General features: G+C 43.1%; 1 protein-coding gene across 3 annotated transcripts in view; it reads left to right on the top strand.

Annotated features, from left to right (window-relative positions):
* Positions 1–17,961, top strand: part of GALNTL6 (polypeptide N-acetylgalactosaminyltransferase like 6) — a 1,725,164-nt gene that overhangs the window by 1,522,232 nt on the left and 184,971 nt on the right. For all 3 annotated transcript variants that reach the window (XM_067040058.1, XM_067040059.1, XM_059071079.2), the window contains exons 5-6: positions 3,402–3,587; positions 7,148–7,331. In XM_067040058.1, coding sequence (XP_066896159.1) covers positions 3,402–3,587; positions 7,148–7,331 — 370 coding nt within the window. The remainder of the gene's footprint in view (positions 1–3,401; positions 3,588–7,147; positions 7,332–17,961) is intronic.

Here is a 17,961-nt window from a genome sequence, read left to right as displayed (position 1 = left end):
CTGGACAGTCTTTTTAGTACATTAAAATGGGCTTTGATAAAAGAAAAATACACAGCATCAGAAAATGTACAGAGAGGGAAAGGCAACATGTAGAGATGCTCCCACCAAGTTCCAGAGAGTTTCCTAGAAACTAGAAAGTGTGGAAGCATAGATCCCAAGTCGGGACAATCCCTCACAGGTGATAGACAACCCCCTGCTTCTTGCTTTGGGACACGTGGTAGGCAAATCTCTTCTAGAAAGAAGCACTTTCTCATACGCAGCTCCAGAGAATTAATCTTCCTCTCCCCCAGAAGAGACTCCTGTAGTCCTTAGGGGTCAGAGAGGAAAGCAGTGAATGCTCTCAGATTGTCGAGATGCTACCCACAGTGGTACATCTGACAGAAGAACCGTGAGGTTTAAAGAAAGAGTGAAGAACACTGTTTGGGTGGGCTTAGCAACTGTGCATGATCTATTTTCAGTCCCCTATGACTGGGGGGGACACTGTTTCCACAAGACGGTATGTCCTGTGGTCCAAACAACTGATGTACAAATAAACTTAGAGAGTGATTCTTGTTGGTATGTTGGTGACACAGAAGGATTTCAACGACTGAACACATTACAGGAATGAGATTATAAAGTTTTCCTAAACATTGATTACTGTGCGAAGTCCTAATAGAACACAGGCCTTTCACAACTGGTACCCACAGAGCCCTCGTATGGATCACCGACCACTTAACATGCCTTTGATAGGACACCTGGATGGCGGGCCTCTGCTTCATTTCCCTAACAAGACAGTGAGCTCCAGGCTCCCTCAGAGGTGGCACTGGGCTGTAGAGCCCTTGGGAATCTTCCTTGGAGCTTGCATACAGTGGAGAGGGGAGGAGAGAGCCAAGGGGAGGGGGCACAGCACACCTGGCTCAAAGCAGAGAGGGACACGGGACAGCCAGCCTCCTAGGTGAGACTCTACCACACAGCCATCAACTCATACCAGCTCGTTCATGGCTAGCCAAAACTGTTTCGCTTTAAATTGGCAATAAACGGAAGATGATGAATTATCCAAAGCTCACCAAGAAATACAAAAGTCTATATTTTTCATCTTTCAGACTTAGCATTCTAAGGCATTCCTTCAGCTATTTAGAAATGCTGTTTCGGGGGCTTCCCTGGTGGTCCAGTGGTTAAGAATCCATCTTGCGAGGCAGGGGACGCCAGTTCGATCCCTGGTCGAGGAACTAAGATCCCACGTGCCACGGGGCAACTAAGCCCACACGCCGCAACTACAGAACCCATGCGCTCTGGAGCCTGTGAGCCAGAACTAGAGAGAAGCCCACGCACCGCCACGAGCCACACGCCACAACGAAAGATCCCACGTGCTGCAACTAAGACCGTAGGCAGCCAGCCAATAAATAAATAAATAAATACATATTTTAAAGAGAAGAAGAAATGCTGTTTCTCTTCCTAAGTGCAAGTGATCTACCGGGGTCTCCAGTTATTGGCTTAATAAATGTTTACTGAATGAGCACTGTCAGGTCTTCAGTCAAAAGCTTGACCCTCCTCCACCCTCTAAGAGGACAAAGGTTCCCCCCGAGTCAGGTTTAGGGAGTTTGCAGCACCTACTCACATCCTTCCTCATCACAGACTTCCCACCCAGGTCTGGCCTGACTCCAAATCCTGTAAACGTTGCACTCTAGAGTCTGATCTGCAGATCTCTGTTCATTACGGAAAAAACAAAATAGAGGGGGGCATATTTTGATCTAAAATATTCTTGTGGAAGACCCCACCAGTATTTTTTTTACAGTAAAAATTAGAATGTGAAATATTTTAACTGACCCATTGGTAAAACATATTTATAGGGCAGTCAAGAAAAATAAAGGAAATTGATACTTTTTTTTTTTTTTTTTTTTTTTTTTTGCGGTATGCGGGCCTCTCACTGTTGTGGCCTCTCCCGTTGCGGAGCACAGGCTCCGGACGCGCAGGCGCAGCGGCCGTGGCTCACGGGCCCAGCCGCTCCGCGGCATGTGGGATCTTCCCGGACCAGGGCACGAACCCGTGTCCCTTGCATCGGCAGGTGGATTCTCAACCACTGCGCCACCAGGGAAGCCCGGAAATTGATACTTTTTAAAGCACTTCACCAATAATCAGAAGCAATAAGAATAAGGATTTCCCTGGCGGTCTAGTGGTTGGGACTCCACACTTCCAATGCAGGGGGTGTGGGTTCAGTCCCTGGTTGGGGAACTAAGGTACCGCACGCCATGTGGCGCACCAAAAAAAAAAAAGAAAAGACTAAGGCTAAACCCTTGCATGCAGAGAAACTCCACTGCAGAGTAATTCTGTCATCTGTTAAACTGGAGAACAGGAAAGAGATTATAAATCCTTCCACGAATCCCTATTGCTACAGATCATAGGACGAGACAATAATAATACTGTCTTTGATTGCAAACATGAAGAGAAAGTTTGAAAGTGAAACCTACAGAACAAACAGCACGCTAAGATTCTGTTTCAATGAATATTAGACTATGCTTGTTAGAAACTCCAGGGGAGCCCTCCTAATGTTTTATATTCAGGAGACTGAAAGCAGAGATGAGTATATATCCCACAGAAAGAAAGCCACCAAAACACACTTATTTGGCATTAAAAAAAAACACTGAGAGATTAATGCATTTTATCACAGCCAGTAGGAAATGTTTTAGTCTATAAATAAGTTATCTGATTTGATTTTGTTCCCACTGTTTGTTTTTAATTAGGCAAGAAACATTTCCAAATTTTTGTTTTCTAATCTTAAAGACCTAAGTCTGCAGTGATTGTGTAGCATCTCATCTGCCTATCCCTCTTCACATCTAATTTTAACAGCACATCAGTCACTTTCCACTTCAAATCAGGAGCCAGGGGCTGAACTTGCGCGCCAGTTTGCTATTGCCTCACGGGGGGGAATATCTGTTTGGTTCCTGTTGATTTGAGAGGTATTTTTTTTTTTCTTTCCTGTGGTTTTTTACATGCAGTATTTTCAACACAGAGAACACTAGGCAAAGCCTTGCCAGAAAGGGCCCTCTTGTTGGCAAGAGCCCATATGCTGGAATGTTCACCTGACTTCACCAGCAGGGACCCAGGGCCGATGGCCACCTGGGTGCAGGCTGGCTAGGCTGCAGTCTGGTGGCCCCTGGTCCACAGAAACCACAAGGTGGAGTGCCAGCGGGTCAGTGGCCAAAGGGCGGCGTTTGCATCTTCTGGAGCATTCTGCAACTTGTAAGGTATAGAGACCTCTAGGCATGACATCTTACTAGTCTTTCCGCTTGCGATGAAACGAGGAGAAGATGGGCTTCGGCTGGGCTTCGTTCACGCTCTCCACACACAGACGCCCGGGAGTGATTCTGCCACAACTAACGTCCTGTGTTCTTTCTGTACCCGTTCTTCTTCCTCCTTCCCAGAACACTTGAAGGAGAAGTTGGAAGAATACATGGCTCGGTTTTCCAAAGTGAGGATTGTTCGCACCAAGAAAAGGGAAGGGCTGATCCGGACCCGACTCCTGGGCGCGTCCATGGCCAGAGGCGAGGTCCTTACGTTCCTGGACTCCCACTGCGAGGTCAACGTCAACTGGCTGCCCCCGCTCCTCAGTGAGTGACCCTCGGCCCCTGGGGCCTCCTGGGGAGGCGGGGGAGGGTGCCATGCGCTTCTATGTCATCCGCCATCCACAAAGGCTAGAGACTCCTTTTACGAGGTTTACAGTGGGAGAGGTGAATTCTATCCAAACTATTGCTGGGACGTACAGGTAACTAGAAAACCACGCTGAAATTGACATTGTAGGTAATACCAACTGCAGTCTAACTTCAGGTTTGAAAAGGTTTGATTTCTTTATCTTAGACATTCGCCGAGTAAACACTAAAAGGAAAAAGTATTCAGTATACTACCTATAAGCACAGTATGATTAAAATACACACACACACACACACACACACACACACACACACACACACAGAGTTTAGCAAGTATTATAGGATTGTTAAGAGATGAGAAAAGTAGTCAGCCCCAGAATCCAGTTAAAGTATGAGCGCACCGACATTCTCCCAGGATTGATAAGGCCATTCTCTTTTCCACTCTGGCACCAGTTTAGCTCCCTAAACATACGACCCCCCCCCCCATCATGTTTACACACAATCCCTCAAACACTCAGAGCTGCCGTGCAGGTGATACATCTTAAATGATCACTAGAAGACTATTGCTTGAACTGTTAGAAACACGAAAGTCCTGAAAACCATTCAAGCTCGAAAACCTGCATGAGGTTCAGTCTAAGCATCAGTATTTTTTTAAAATTTCACAATTAAGTCAGCGATAAAGCCCAGTAGTAGCTAAGGAATAAACTGTAAGGCTGAGGGGAAAAGCGTGTCTCGAAAAAGCTCTTGGTGCCCACATATTGAGTTCCTTTCTGTTCTTCCCCATTTTACTAAATCAACTTTTATTGTAAATATATCCCTGGCCTTGGAGCTAAAGCCAGTTAACAACCTCCTTCACAATAGCTGCCTCAGAAAGAATCATTTTTGATTGAGAACCGTGCAGGATTTCAGATAGAACCAGCAAAGCTCCATTAGTAAACGATGTGGGGGGAAAAAAATCAATTGAAATTGTGTTGCATTGGAAACAGGAAACGACCGGCAACTAAGGCTCCAGCACATCTCAGAGCCACACTCTCCTCGGCAGACAAGCGCCCAGACACCCTAATCAACAGGGATGTTTCTATGCTCCCAATGGCCAGAGATTCCTCTGAGCTTTTAATGAAAAGTACCTTGTCCAAGGACATAGCAATTTAGAGTTTCATCAGCAACCATCAGTTTCCCTTGAACGGAATTTGACCCATACGGTGTCAATACTCAAGTCAGCACAAGGCCTAATTTATTTATGAACCAAAGCGAGCCCTAAATGCCAGTTCTGAAGGCTCTGATTGTTCGTATGCCTCTAACAAGAAAAAAATATAGGGGAAAAAAAGGGAAAAGACAGAGAAGCCCACTTTTTCTCATTCAAGCATTTCATTTCCTGTAGGCCTGATGGGTAAGAAATGATTCACGCTCAGGATCACTATCTATCTATTATAGATCGATCGATGGATCACTATCTATTATTTTCCTCTATCAGTGTCTTGACACATCCTCCAAAATGGAAAAACAAAAAAAACAAAAAAAAAAAGGGTGGAGCCACACAGTTTCTTGGTTCATTTTTCACCTTGGGATTTTACCTGAATTTCAATTTCCCATTAAGAGTCTATCTGGTTCCTGGAAATTGAAATGTGGGCACAAACCTCAGATGAAAAATTAGTCATGCTGGTTTCACCCCGAGCTGGTGCTGCTGGATGAGAGCTGAGAGGAAATTTGAAGGGAAAGTTGACCGTTAATTTAACACTCATTCTCTTCGGGTCACCTTGGGACTCCTTGTTGGTCAAGGAACTTGTAAATTAACCTGAATCTGAATTTGACTGAAGAAAGTCACTGAAACCTTAATACTCAAATACCTGCAGAGGTGATAGAAGAAATATTTTGGACACGGCAATGATGGTCTCCTCTGTCAAAGACATCTATGGGGGAACGCCACGTAGACAAAGATTAAAGCCCACTGCAAGGCTTGCCCGGGTGAAAACGATGCCCACAGAGCCCTCGGTGGGATTAACGTAAAGAGTGAATGAATGAATGAAAGAGAAAGAAAGAAAGAGAGAGGGAAGGAAGGAAGGGAGGGAGAGAGGGAGGGAGGGAGAGAGACAAAGAAAGAAAGAAGGAAAGAAAGAAGGAAAGAAGGAAACAAAGAAGGAAAGAAAGAAAAGAAAGAAGGAAAGAAAGAAAGAAAGGGGAAAAAAAGAAAGGGAGAGAGAAAGGTAGATGTGGGGGGAGATCTTCCATAGGATTCTGTGGTTTCCATGACCTGCCTCATCAGTGCCATCAGAATAATCATGCTGAAATAGCCAAACCTCATTATTTCTAAATTACGTCTTTCCTTTCTTAAAGAGACTTAAATGCATTTTATTCCACACGCCACATCCAAAGGTCTTCCAAAGAACCAGAGAGCAGATGTTTGCACTTAAAAGTTCTGCCTGTCTGACACTATTAGTTTGTTGGAGTGAATACTGAAGAAATGCACATGGTCGGGAAGACAACACTTCACCTGTAGCTGTTCTAGGTCAGCCAAAGTACCCGTACATGCCCTTCCCAGCACTGGCTGTTCGGGTCTCACATAATACCATCTGCAAGGGAGGAGCTGGAGCTGTAACTGGAAAATAAGTCTCCTTTCTGCCTCAGAGAAGCACCATAGCCAACTGGAAAGGGCCCAGACTTTAGCACAGGACCATTAGGCAGGGATGGCATCCTAATTCTTGCCCTCAAAAGATGAGCAACCCTGGACAAGTTGTTTACCTCCTCTGAGCTCAGTTTCTCATGTGTAAACTAGGAGTGATAATTAAGAACAACCTCACGGGATCGCTGGGAGGGTCAGGAACAGCGTGAGTATACTTAGTAGTTGCTCAAGAATTGGACAGTAGCAGGAATACTAGTGGTAGTATCAGGCCACCTAACATATTTTCAGATATGATGAGAGAAGATAAAAATGTATAGCTTTGATAAACAGAGTCCATATTAAAGAACAGTAGCAAAATAGGACTTGGCAAAACCTCTGGTAAGCCTGAGAGCAAAGAATTCTGTGTATAATCTGCCAGCATCTGGGGGGCAGTGGAGGAACTGCCATCGTGGCCATTATAAGATTAGATGCTAAAAAAAAAAAAAAAACACCCTGAAGTTAAATATTTACGTTTTGGAACCTCCGGAAAGCAGGCCAGTATTTTCTCAGCAGGCTCTAGCTGTATGCTTGAAGGAACACAGGGACTGTTTATATACTCCACTCATGTTGGGTGCACCGTAAAATGACAGATTGGGGACAGGTCAGAGCAAAACTGTGACAGGGGGCGAGCTAAATGCTCCTCGCCAGGTATCTCTGGGACATCACTTCCTTCGGGGAAGATGCCACAACACTACTTGCACCTAATCACTGTCCCATCGCGTGAAGGCCAGCATTCAAACAGAGATCCTGCAAAGTGCTCTGAAGGCAAGCGCGATGCGTTAGGAAGGGCCTCTCTTGGCAGAGAAGTGAGAGATGACGTGGGCAGGCGTGTCATTTCCTGCTCCGTGCTTTCATTTTTCAGACCAAATCGCACTCAACCACAAAACCATCGTGTGCCCCATGATCGATGTCATCGACCACAATCACTTTGGCTACGAGGCCCAGGCCGGGGATGCCATGCGCGGCGCCTTCGACTGGGAAATGTACTACAAGAGGATCCCCATCCCTCCGGAGCTGCAGAGGGCGGATCCCAGCGACCCTTTTGAGTAAGTAGCAGCCGAGGGAGGGTCCAAGGGAGACGGGGCAGATAACTCAGGCGTGTGTCAGCTGGAGACCCAGCTCTAATGCAATGGGACAAAACGGGTGGCAAAGTATGCACAACACTGGGGAAAGGTCAGACCTACGAGTTGTGTAAAATCACAAGCTGCGCTGGGTACATTCGTGAACTTTCTGAGCTTGGGAGGGCGTGTGCGGTATGAGAATCGGTGAAGGCGGAGTTCACAGCAAATGCACGCAAAGGGGATGCAGTCCCTTTCAGCCGTTCTCTTAGAGGTTCTTTCCTCATTTTCAGTTCCCTCTGTTCGTTCCGCTTTTCCCTAAAGGATTGTTTAAATGAACTCTTTTACTTTTCTCTATTAGGGGATGATATAACATATGAACCAGTATTTAGGCCTGGGTTCCATGCCCTGCTGGGAATTGCTTCTTTATAAAGGAGGGCCATGTTGTGGACGAGCAGCTGCTCCCAGAACTTGAACTTGGGGAATTCAATCAAATGATAGATCCAGAGTAGATGATCTTTGATAATATTGCCCCAGTTTAGTTCTGTACAGATATAAGTTTACAGTAAGCTATTGATTTCTACAAAGCTAAATTCTTTTTTTCCAATGTGGACATGAGAACTGTCTATGTCAAGAAAAAGAAAAAAATATGGCTCAGCTTGACAAACTATTAGGACCATTAATGGTTAACGGTGAACTTTTTCCAAAAGTTACCCAGAGGTTGCCCAAGGCATGCTATTATCTATTCCTCATACTTCACCCTTTTGATATCCTTAAAACGCTTATAACCTTAAAACTATTATATTTTTTCTTGGTACAAAAAAAATGTCTAGATCAAGGCTTTGTACACTCTCTAAGATTCTATTTAACATGTGTTAAAATCAATACTGTCTTTTTCTAATATTTTATTTTTTTATTGATGTATAGTTGCTGTACAATATATATGTTACAGGTATACAATATAGTGATTCACAGTTTTTAAGGATTATACTTCATTTATAGTTACTATAAAATATTAGATTCCCTGTGTTGTACAATATCCTTGTAGCTTATTTTATACCTAATAGTTTATACCTCTTAATCCCCTCCCCCCTTCCCTCTCCCCACTGGTAACCACTAGTTTGTTCTCTATACCTGAGAGTCTGTTTCTTTTTTGTTATAGTCACCAGTTTGTTGTATTTTTTAGGTTCCACATATAAGTGATAGCATACAGTATTTGTCATTCTCTGTCTGACTTATTTCACTTAGAATAACATCCTCCAAGTTCATCCATGTTGCTGCAGATAGCAAGATTTCATTCTTTTACATGGTTGAGTAGTATTCCATTGTGTATATATATATATATATATATATATATATATATACACATACCATGGATGTATCTTCTTTGTCCATTCATCTACTGATGGACACTTACATTGCTTCCGTATGTTGGCTATTTTAACTAATGCTGCTGTTAACACTGGGGTGCATGGATCTTTTCAAATTAGCGTTTTGGGGTTTTTTTTGGATATATACCCAGGAGTGGAATTGCCAGGTCATATGGTATTTCTATGTTTAGTTTTCTGAGAAACCTCCACGCTGTTTTCCACAGTGGCTGCACCAATTTACATTCCCACTGACAGTGTATGAGGGTTTCCTTTTCTCCACATCCTCGCCAACATTGGTTATTTGTGGTCTTTTTTGATGATGGCCATTCTGACAGGTGTGAGACGATACCTCATTGCGGTTTTGATTTGCATTTCCCTGGTAATTAGTGATACTGAACATCTTTTCGTGTGCCTCTTGGCCACCTGCATGTCCTCTGTGGAGAAATGTTTACTCAGGTCTTCTGCCTATTTTTTTAATTGGATTGTTTGCTGTTTTGATGTTGATTTGTATGATTCTCTAACGCCATATACAAAAATAAACTCGGAATGGATTAAAGACCTAAATGTAAGACCAGATACTGTAAAACTCCTAGAGGAAAACATAGGCAAAACACCCTTTGATATAAATCACAGTAATATTTCTTTGGATCCATCTCCTAAAGCAAAGGAAATAAAAGCAAAAATAAACAACTGGGACCTAATTAAACTTAAAAGCTTTTGCACAGCAAAGGAAACCATCAACAAAACGAAAAGACAACCTACAGAATGGGAGAAAATATTTGCAAATGATATGACCAATAAGGGGTTAATATCCAAAATATATAAACAGCTCATACAATTCAACATCAAAAAGAATCAATACTGTCTATTCATTAATAACACGAGCTATAAAAGTTTACAGTAGAGAAACTCCCAAGTGCAAAAATTACTTCCATGACTCACTTTAAATTACAGTAACCATTTGATAAACATCAGGAAAATGTTTCTTCCAATTCTATTCTCTAAGAATACAAACTCTTGGGAAAGCAAAGGGGATTTCAAAAGACATTAGCCTGATAAAAACGAAGAGAAATAATTTCTTTTGTAATAAGCGCACTCATTAAGTATCCAGAATTTCTGAAAGAGGCCTCTTCAGACGCGTAAATTGCTGGAGAGTTTTTTTACAAGAAATAATGAAGCCCATTGTTACTCTTCCAAATACTTCAGCCAAGATTTAAAGGAGATTGAAAGCCACCAGGGAAGTTTTTTAGTAATCCAAGGGAAGGAGTTTCTAGTAAGTGTTTGATGTGGGCCCAGCTGAGAGATGATCTTTAGACATCTCTGAAGGTCTTGGCATAGGGGCTTGGGGGGGGGGGGGATTTAAAGCCAGGTGGGTGTGGGAGAGGATACAGAAGGGCCCTAAACACGGTGGAACTGTTATTAGGTGGCAGCTGATGGTAGGACAGCCATGGTCTAGTTGCTACTATTCAAGTTTGCCATGTTGAAGAGCAAAGGATTCATCCACGATGACTTTTCCAATAAGGACTGTAATCGTGACTGGATTATAATGACCTTCTACTTCACTTCCACTGTAACAGTGGGGCCCCTGCTTTCTGCAGAGGTGGGATCCAAATGCTACCAAAGGAATTGCAAATGGCGAACATTCCAAAAATATTCTCAGTCCCTGCAATGACAGTTGAATTTTTTGTCAGGCAGACCCCAGCTATGGCTATCAGCGTATCAGGCACCTTGCTTAACCCCAGAGCTGGCAGAGTTGCTAACTTTCAGAATTAAATTACCTCTTGGTCCTCTCACCTACTTAGGTGGTTGCCATCCTCTCAACAATGGCATTCTGTCCAGTATGACTGCCTTTCTGCTCTAAGTCCCTTTGATTCCTAGGAAGGCAGACACTTTAGCCTTTTGTAAAAAATGTAGCTTCCAGGGGGTGTCCACTTTGATCTTCGAAACTGCATTTGCCTTCCTGATACTAAAAGAATGCTTAGTTACCCAAGCGGCTCTGAGAACTGTGTCAGCAATTCCATTATCTCGGCGGCCACCTGGATGTACGCATAAACAGACAAGCTTTCAGGGAAAACTTGCTTCTCTAGATGTAAAGCTTTAAGACACACAGAACGAATGTGGTCTATCTATACATCTCTCAAGCCTTTCATGTTTTCCACTGGTGGCTATGAGGATTTCCTGCGGGGTGGGGTGGTAGGGGGAAAGTAGGCAGAAAAGTCGGGAAGAGAGGGGCTACAGAGTAACGTGGAAACGTATTGCAAATTTCAGGACCTTTCTGACAATATATATGCAAAGATTGTCTTTCTGTAGCAAGTTGATCAAATGTCCTGAATGACAAGACCCGAATTCTCCCATTGATTCTACCATTGTTGGAGTTTTCTCCAACTAGTGACTGCAGTAGTGTTTTTCAACCTGAAAATCTTGTGAAATTAGAGGGACGTGAACAGTATTTAACAATTAAGGAATTGAATTGAAAATTTCAGAGTATTATACGGGTACGGAAGTATACCTATTGTTTCTCAGATATTTGATTTCAGTTATAATGCATATATGATCCCACGTCGTGATATAAATGGTGTTTCTTAATATAGGTTACACAGTCAGAAGAGTTCAAAATCTATCAACTTCCTAAACTGGGAATCAAAACCTTCATCAACCTGACTAGGAAGGAAAAGAAAAACTCCTAGACAACTTTGACCTCTAAGGAAAAATTACTTACATTTGCAAAGAGATCTAGTTTTCAGACAAACCACTCCTAGAATATGAGAGACAATGCAGTATTCACAGTTCAGATTATCTGGAGTTCACAATTCTGATTAGATTGGATATATTGAGTAAATATTCTTGTCTTTTGAAAAAAAAATGAACTATTCTCCTTTACTGGTAGCTTATATCATGGCATAATGCTCTTAGAAAATTCTTGGTATTCATAGCTTTTAGCAGGTTTCCTTATTCCTGGTTTATTTCTAGTGCGGGGCACTTGGGAATTGAAGTCTTTTCTGTGTGACAAAACATAATATGCTCCTTTAGTCATGACGAGAAAGGGAAAGATATTCCTTTGCATTCTGACCACTAACTTATTTCTTCAACCTTATCTCGGCATCTGAAAGTTTAGAGAGAACCAGAAGGAATTATCTTCTCCAATTTCCCTTTAATGCAAGCAACCCCTAGACAGCATCCAACACAGTTGACCAGCCTCCTCTTCTTTTTTTTTTTAAGTGAAGTAGAGTTGATTTGCAGTGTTGTGCTACTTTCTGCTGTACGGCTAAGTGACTCCGTTCTACACATAGATACATTCTTTTTTTATATTGTTTTCCATTATGGTTTACCCCAGGAGATTGGATATAGTCCCCTGTGCTACACAGTAGAACCTTGTGGTTTATCCATTCTAAATGTAACAGTTTGAATCTACTAACCCCAAACTCCCAGCCCATCCCTCTCTCACTCACCCACACATCCCCTCCCCCTTGGCAACCATGAGTCTGTTCTCTATGTCTGGGAGTCTGTTTCTGTTTTGTAGATAGGTTCATTTGCGCCATAGTTGAGATTCCACGTAGAAGTGATGTCCTATGGTGTCTGTCTTCCTCTTTCTGGCTTATTCCACTTAGTATAATCATCTCTAGGTCCATCCATGTTGCACCACCTTGCTCTGGAACTCATCAGGGAAGTAATATTTGCTACCTCAAAACACTGTCCCTTCCACTAGACTGGGTGACAGGAACATTTTCCCGTGGATTAAGAAAATTCTACCTCCCTCATCCCGAATTGTCCTACTTGAAACACAAGGAATGTCTAATTCCTCTTCAGTGACCGAGCTGTTAAAAATCTTTGAAAACAGCTACCATGCCTGGCCCTCCCAAGGCAGAAAAAAGAAACTTGTTTCTTCTCCATGCTAAATATCTCCAGTTCTATCCTCATAACCTCCACGTCCTCCAGAGTCCTTGGAAGTTCACGCTGATTGATGGAAATGCTCGATTTCTGTAAATTCACATGAATGCTGCAGTTTTATCCACACTTCTCCAACTTCTTCACAAGGATAATGTGAAATAGGCCACCCAACATGTCAGGTACTCAGACCCTAATATATGAGTCTGTCAACCTTAAAAATAAAGTGAATTTCTGGAGAATTTGCACTGGTTTCTAGAGATCATGCTTCCTTGTGCTAAGTACTCACAGTCAATTCAGCAGTTTATTCAATTTTGCTGTGGATTTCAGAATCTGCCTCTATTCTGTCTTTCAGCTGTGGAGAGATTACTTTTACTCTGCCAGTCTTCTGCAAATAGATCTCCAACAATTCCCCAAAGCCTTCTAAAACATAGAGTTTTAATCACCATGGATGAAATTCTTGTACACCATCATTAGTCACGACTGAGCTTCTCTACTTTCCACTTTCATATACCATCAATTTCCAAAATTTTAAAAATAAAGGTATCTGCACTTAGGGGTGAAAAAGCCTCATAGGATACAAATGTCCATTTATTCACTCAGACACCCCTATGTCCACGGACACATCAGTTTGGATTCAGTGCTTTCTCCACCAGTTACCTAGCCTAGAAATATCTCAGGGCATAGATAGCAATGGCCATGACCCTTTGGCAGGCATCTCAAGGTTGGAACTGTAGCTTTGCCTTATTAATGCAGAGCAGAGAAAACATTTTCAGAGAAAACAGAGACTTCTTCTTCAAACAGCAGTGCATGCAGGTAAACGACCACCACAAAACTGAGAGCATCACTGGCCATCACCAGTCCTCTCACAAGTCTTTTCTCCAGATGTGTTTGACACACTGAGTTAAACAAAATCATGCCAGGTCACATCAACCAGCTGGACTGTGGCTGCACCAGGCTGCCCAGTGGAGAGGTGTGAGCAGGGCTGAGAGCTGGCCGGCCCTCTGCTCGGAAGGCCAGGGGCCCATGATTGGGCTGCCCAGCGGAGAGCAAAAAAAGGGATCGTTCTCCTTGGTGGGCACTGTAGCTTTGCCTTTTGAATGCAGAGCAGAAAACAACAGACTTCAGTCAAGTCACTTGCCCAGAATGCACGACTAGCTTTAGTCAGCACCTTATTGATTGCATTGTTTGACATTCAAAATTGTAACATCCCACTTGGGTAAATTCCTGGTGGGGACTGAGCTGTACGTGAACTTACATAGAATTTGAAAGTAAAGTACTCTTTTCACATGAGTTTTGACCCAATATTGCCCATCCTGAATTTAATCAAGATTAGTAAGGAATAGGCTCCCCATGTGGAAAAGGAGACTGGACGGGTCTCTCCACTTTCACCTCTGAGTTGCACCAGGCATTGTTCACCTTCTCCTTTTTTTTCAGTCCAGCCCCTGTTGGGTTACCTGTAAACCCTGGAATATCCATTTGGTAGGTGGGAGAATTTTATTCATATTCTACTTCTCAAGCTAAGTCAATATACCTCACAGATTTTGCTGTGACCTTCAAGCAGTTGCTTCCAAACTTTGCCCCCTTTTCCCTCAAAAACCCAAAATGATGCAAACAGACTACCACAATATTAGCTGCCTCAATCTCAATCTTCAAACACATAATTCTCTGTGATTAAGGTTTTGAAACTGTAGTCTCAAACTTTGGAGGGGATTAGGTTAGAAAGCAACATGGAAGGACCCAGAGATTGTCATACTGAGTGAAGGAAGTCAGAGAAAGACAAATATCATAGGATATCACTTCTATGTGGAATGTAAAAAACTGGTACAAATGAACTTATTTACAAAACAGAAATAGAGTCACAGATATAGGAAACAAACTTATGGCTACCAAAGGGGGAAGGGGGGGAGGGACAAATTGGAATTGATATATACACACTACTCTATATAAGATAGATAACTATTTTGTTTATTTTTATATTTATTTTTGGCTGTGTGGGGTCTTCGTTTCTGTACGAGGGCTTTCTCTAGTTGCGGCAAGTGGGGGCCACTCTTCATCGCGGTGCGCGGGCCTCTCGCTATCACGGCCTCTCTTTTTGCGGAGCACAGGCTCAGTAGTTGTGGCTCACGGGCCTAGTTGCTCCGCGGCATGTGGGATCCTCCCAGACCAGGGCTCGAACCTATGTCCCCTGAATTAGCAGGCAGATTCTCAACGACTGTGCCACCAGGGAAGCCCAAAATAGATACCTAATAAAGACCTACTGTATGGCACAAGGAACTCTACTCAGTACTCTGTAATGACCTATATGGGAAAAGAATAGATGCATGTACATGTATAACTCAATCACTCTGCTGTACACCTGAAACTAACACAACATTGTAAATCAACTAGACTCCATTAAAAAGTTTTTTAAAAAAGAAAATACATTCATCAATTTAGCCTAGCGATGAGTTCCAGGAGAGTGAAATAGGACTCCAGCTCTCCAAAACCTCAACCACAGTTCTTGCATGACCTTTGAATGATTCCAGAAGTCCTTCCATTAATCTGACCAAATAACCTATTTCATTAAGCCCATGTAGTATGTAATGTAAAATCTAACATTTGTAAAGCACTTCTCTGCATTACCTAATTGACTCCTTGTAATAATCCTTTGGCGTAGGTAAAGGAGCTATTGTTATTTTTCCAGTTTTGCAAATAAAGTGAGAACCAGAGAACTTAGCTAACTACTAAGAGGCAAAACGAGGACTCAAATCAATGTCTGCATTCAGATTTCAAATCTTAGAGTTAATCCATAATCTCATAGGCATCAAATCAATGCCTTCTTTCATTCATTTGGACTTCAACTCCTAGGGTCAATTGATACTTTTCGTTTCCTCCCCCTTGAAGAGACACTTTGGCACCCATGAAGTGCAGTGGTTTTATCAGTGAAGGTTTCCTGGCAACTCTGTAAGGAGAGCAGGAGAGGGGAGAGAATGCCTTGCTTCCCACACTGTCTTATCTGCAGCGTAACTGTCTTATCTTACCAGCTTAACCGGAGCTGGTAGGTTGAAAATGTCAGCTTTCAGTTTCTTCCTAATGAAGGGAAATGTCAACAATGACAGCTTCTGGTCTGTTTATAACAAGACCTAATCCAATATTTGACAATCACAAAAGGACAAAATGTTTAAGGAAAAATACTGTCAAATTTCTGAGTGGTGTCCTACTCTATAGAGGGTGAGAAGCAAGGAACAGAAATGTCTCAGGGTCTTAAAAACTAATCAAAACATTGAATAAAATCAATCTCCCTCGAAAGCCCAGAATGAAACCCCATGGAAGAGTTTTTTAATGTCAAGTTAAAGGCTGTAACATGGGCAGAGGTGTTAGAAAGCAAAATTGTTGATGATCCGTCTGTCCCCATGAACACCCCTCCCCATTGATCCCTCTCTGGGCTCTCTGGCTATCCCAGTCCTAGGTCTCAGGGAGAATCACCATCTGATAGACACTTCACACCAAGGGCTTGTGTTCTTTCTCCCTCTCCCTCTTCTTTCTCCCTCTCCCTCTTCTTTCTCCCTCTCCAGGGGGAGTGATCTTTACCCCAGCAAGATGCTCCCTATGAATTTCTCCTTTTCTCCAGCATCCAGGATAACATTAACAAAATTAATTCCTGAATTAACAGTCACTGCCTTTATTCTACCTGTGCTGTCCTGCTCTTCTTTCCTTTGTCCTGCTCTCTGGAAGTCTCTGGGTTCCTGAAGTGTCTGTGCCTTTGATGCCCTCTTTCTGATTTCTGACCACGAGCTGGACTTCTAAACCTGTTTCTGACACCACTCCCTTTAGGGTCACTCCATCACAAGAGACCTGGTAGACCATGCTATTCTGAAAGGAGATGAGACCTATTCCTGCAGGCTGAGATAGATTCTTGTCCCTGTTCACCAGTCACTCAGGACTGTGGTCCCAGTGGAACTCAGAAACACCCTCACCATGACTTTTGTCCTACGGAGCCCCCATCCTTGTCTCTTCAGTACAGTAAGTCCCCTACATGCGAACAAATTCCATTCCAAGAGCACGTTCTTAAGTCCAATTTGTTCTAAGTCCAACAAAGTTAGCCTAGGTACCCAACTAACAGAATCGCCTGTATAGTACTGTTTATAATACTTTTCACACAAAGAATACAGAAAAAACATCTTTTTGCCTCGCTCTACTCTCTCAGTTATCTTCACTTTTGTTTCCAACATCATCCCTTGGTGCTTCTTAGCAGTACCAGTTACCTCATCGCTGCTTTTACACTTGCTTCTGGACATCCTGGGCTTGAAAATAAAGATCCCGGACTACTGTACTCTATAGAGTACTGTAAAGTACACAAAAGCACAACCAGTTGTAGAGGGTGCACGCACATGACAATGTACGCCAGACACATGAACTAACTTCCGTATTTGGAAACGCGAGCGCACGTTCGCATCTTTGAAAGTTCGCAGCCTGAAGGGTCGTACGTAGGGGGCTTGATGTAATATCTCCTCTCGAACCTTGGACTCGGACTCTCATTCCTGGTCTCGCAGGTTAGTTGGCTCCTCCATAGCCAGGCTGCACACTGAATTCTGTACCTAAGGCTCCTCTGGGCAGAATCAGCCAATCACCTCTCCACCGCCAGGGCCATCCAGTACTTACCGATATAAACCTGCACCACTTAAGACTTAGCAATGGCTTCTGACGTACTGAAGAACTGTGGAATTCACAGACGGACTGTTGACTTTTATTGTCCATTTACCTGTTCTTTCGACCATTAACCGCTTTGCTCTGCTTCTCAAACCGGTGTCCTGAGTCCATCTCTCTGTCTCACGTGTGATGACTGTTTTCTGTGTCCTTCCCCCAACCCCGAGATGTGCTTTGATTCTACGTACACTCACTCCTTGTCTGGACTCCTGTATGGGTTCTGTGTTCCAGATCTGAGTTCCCGATCTCCTGTTTCTGACGCCCCATTCTTCTTTCATTAGAGTTCTACTAGCATCCAGCTAAGGAGAAACCGCCATGAATGAGCCCCCTTCCTAGAACCCAAGGTTCAGCAACATTTACTCTACCCGTGAGGACATCATACCAGAGCAGGGAGAATTTAACAGACCCTAAACCCAAGGCCCAGGTGCATTTAGCTTCGTTTTCTCACCTGAAGCTCCCGCTCTGCTGTCCTCTTTCATTCCCTTCTCAACAACTCTTTCTGTTTCCTTCTAACCATTGCTAACACTGATAGTAGAATGAGGGCAGGGAGGACTGTTTTATTCGACTTACTCATCACTGCACCTCTAGTACCTAGTTCCTGCCCATAACTGGTGCCAATAAATATTTATGAAGTGGATGCAAGAAATATTATGTGCAGGAGAGGATACAGTCCA

This window comes from Kogia breviceps, chromosome 8 (assembly GCF_026419965.1).
Source record: "Kogia breviceps isolate mKogBre1 chromosome 8, mKogBre1 haplotype 1, whole genome shotgun sequence".
NCBI lineage: Eukaryota > Metazoa > Chordata > Mammalia > Artiodactyla > Physeteridae > Kogia > Kogia breviceps.
This window is presented reverse-complemented; position numbering and strand designations above follow the sequence as displayed.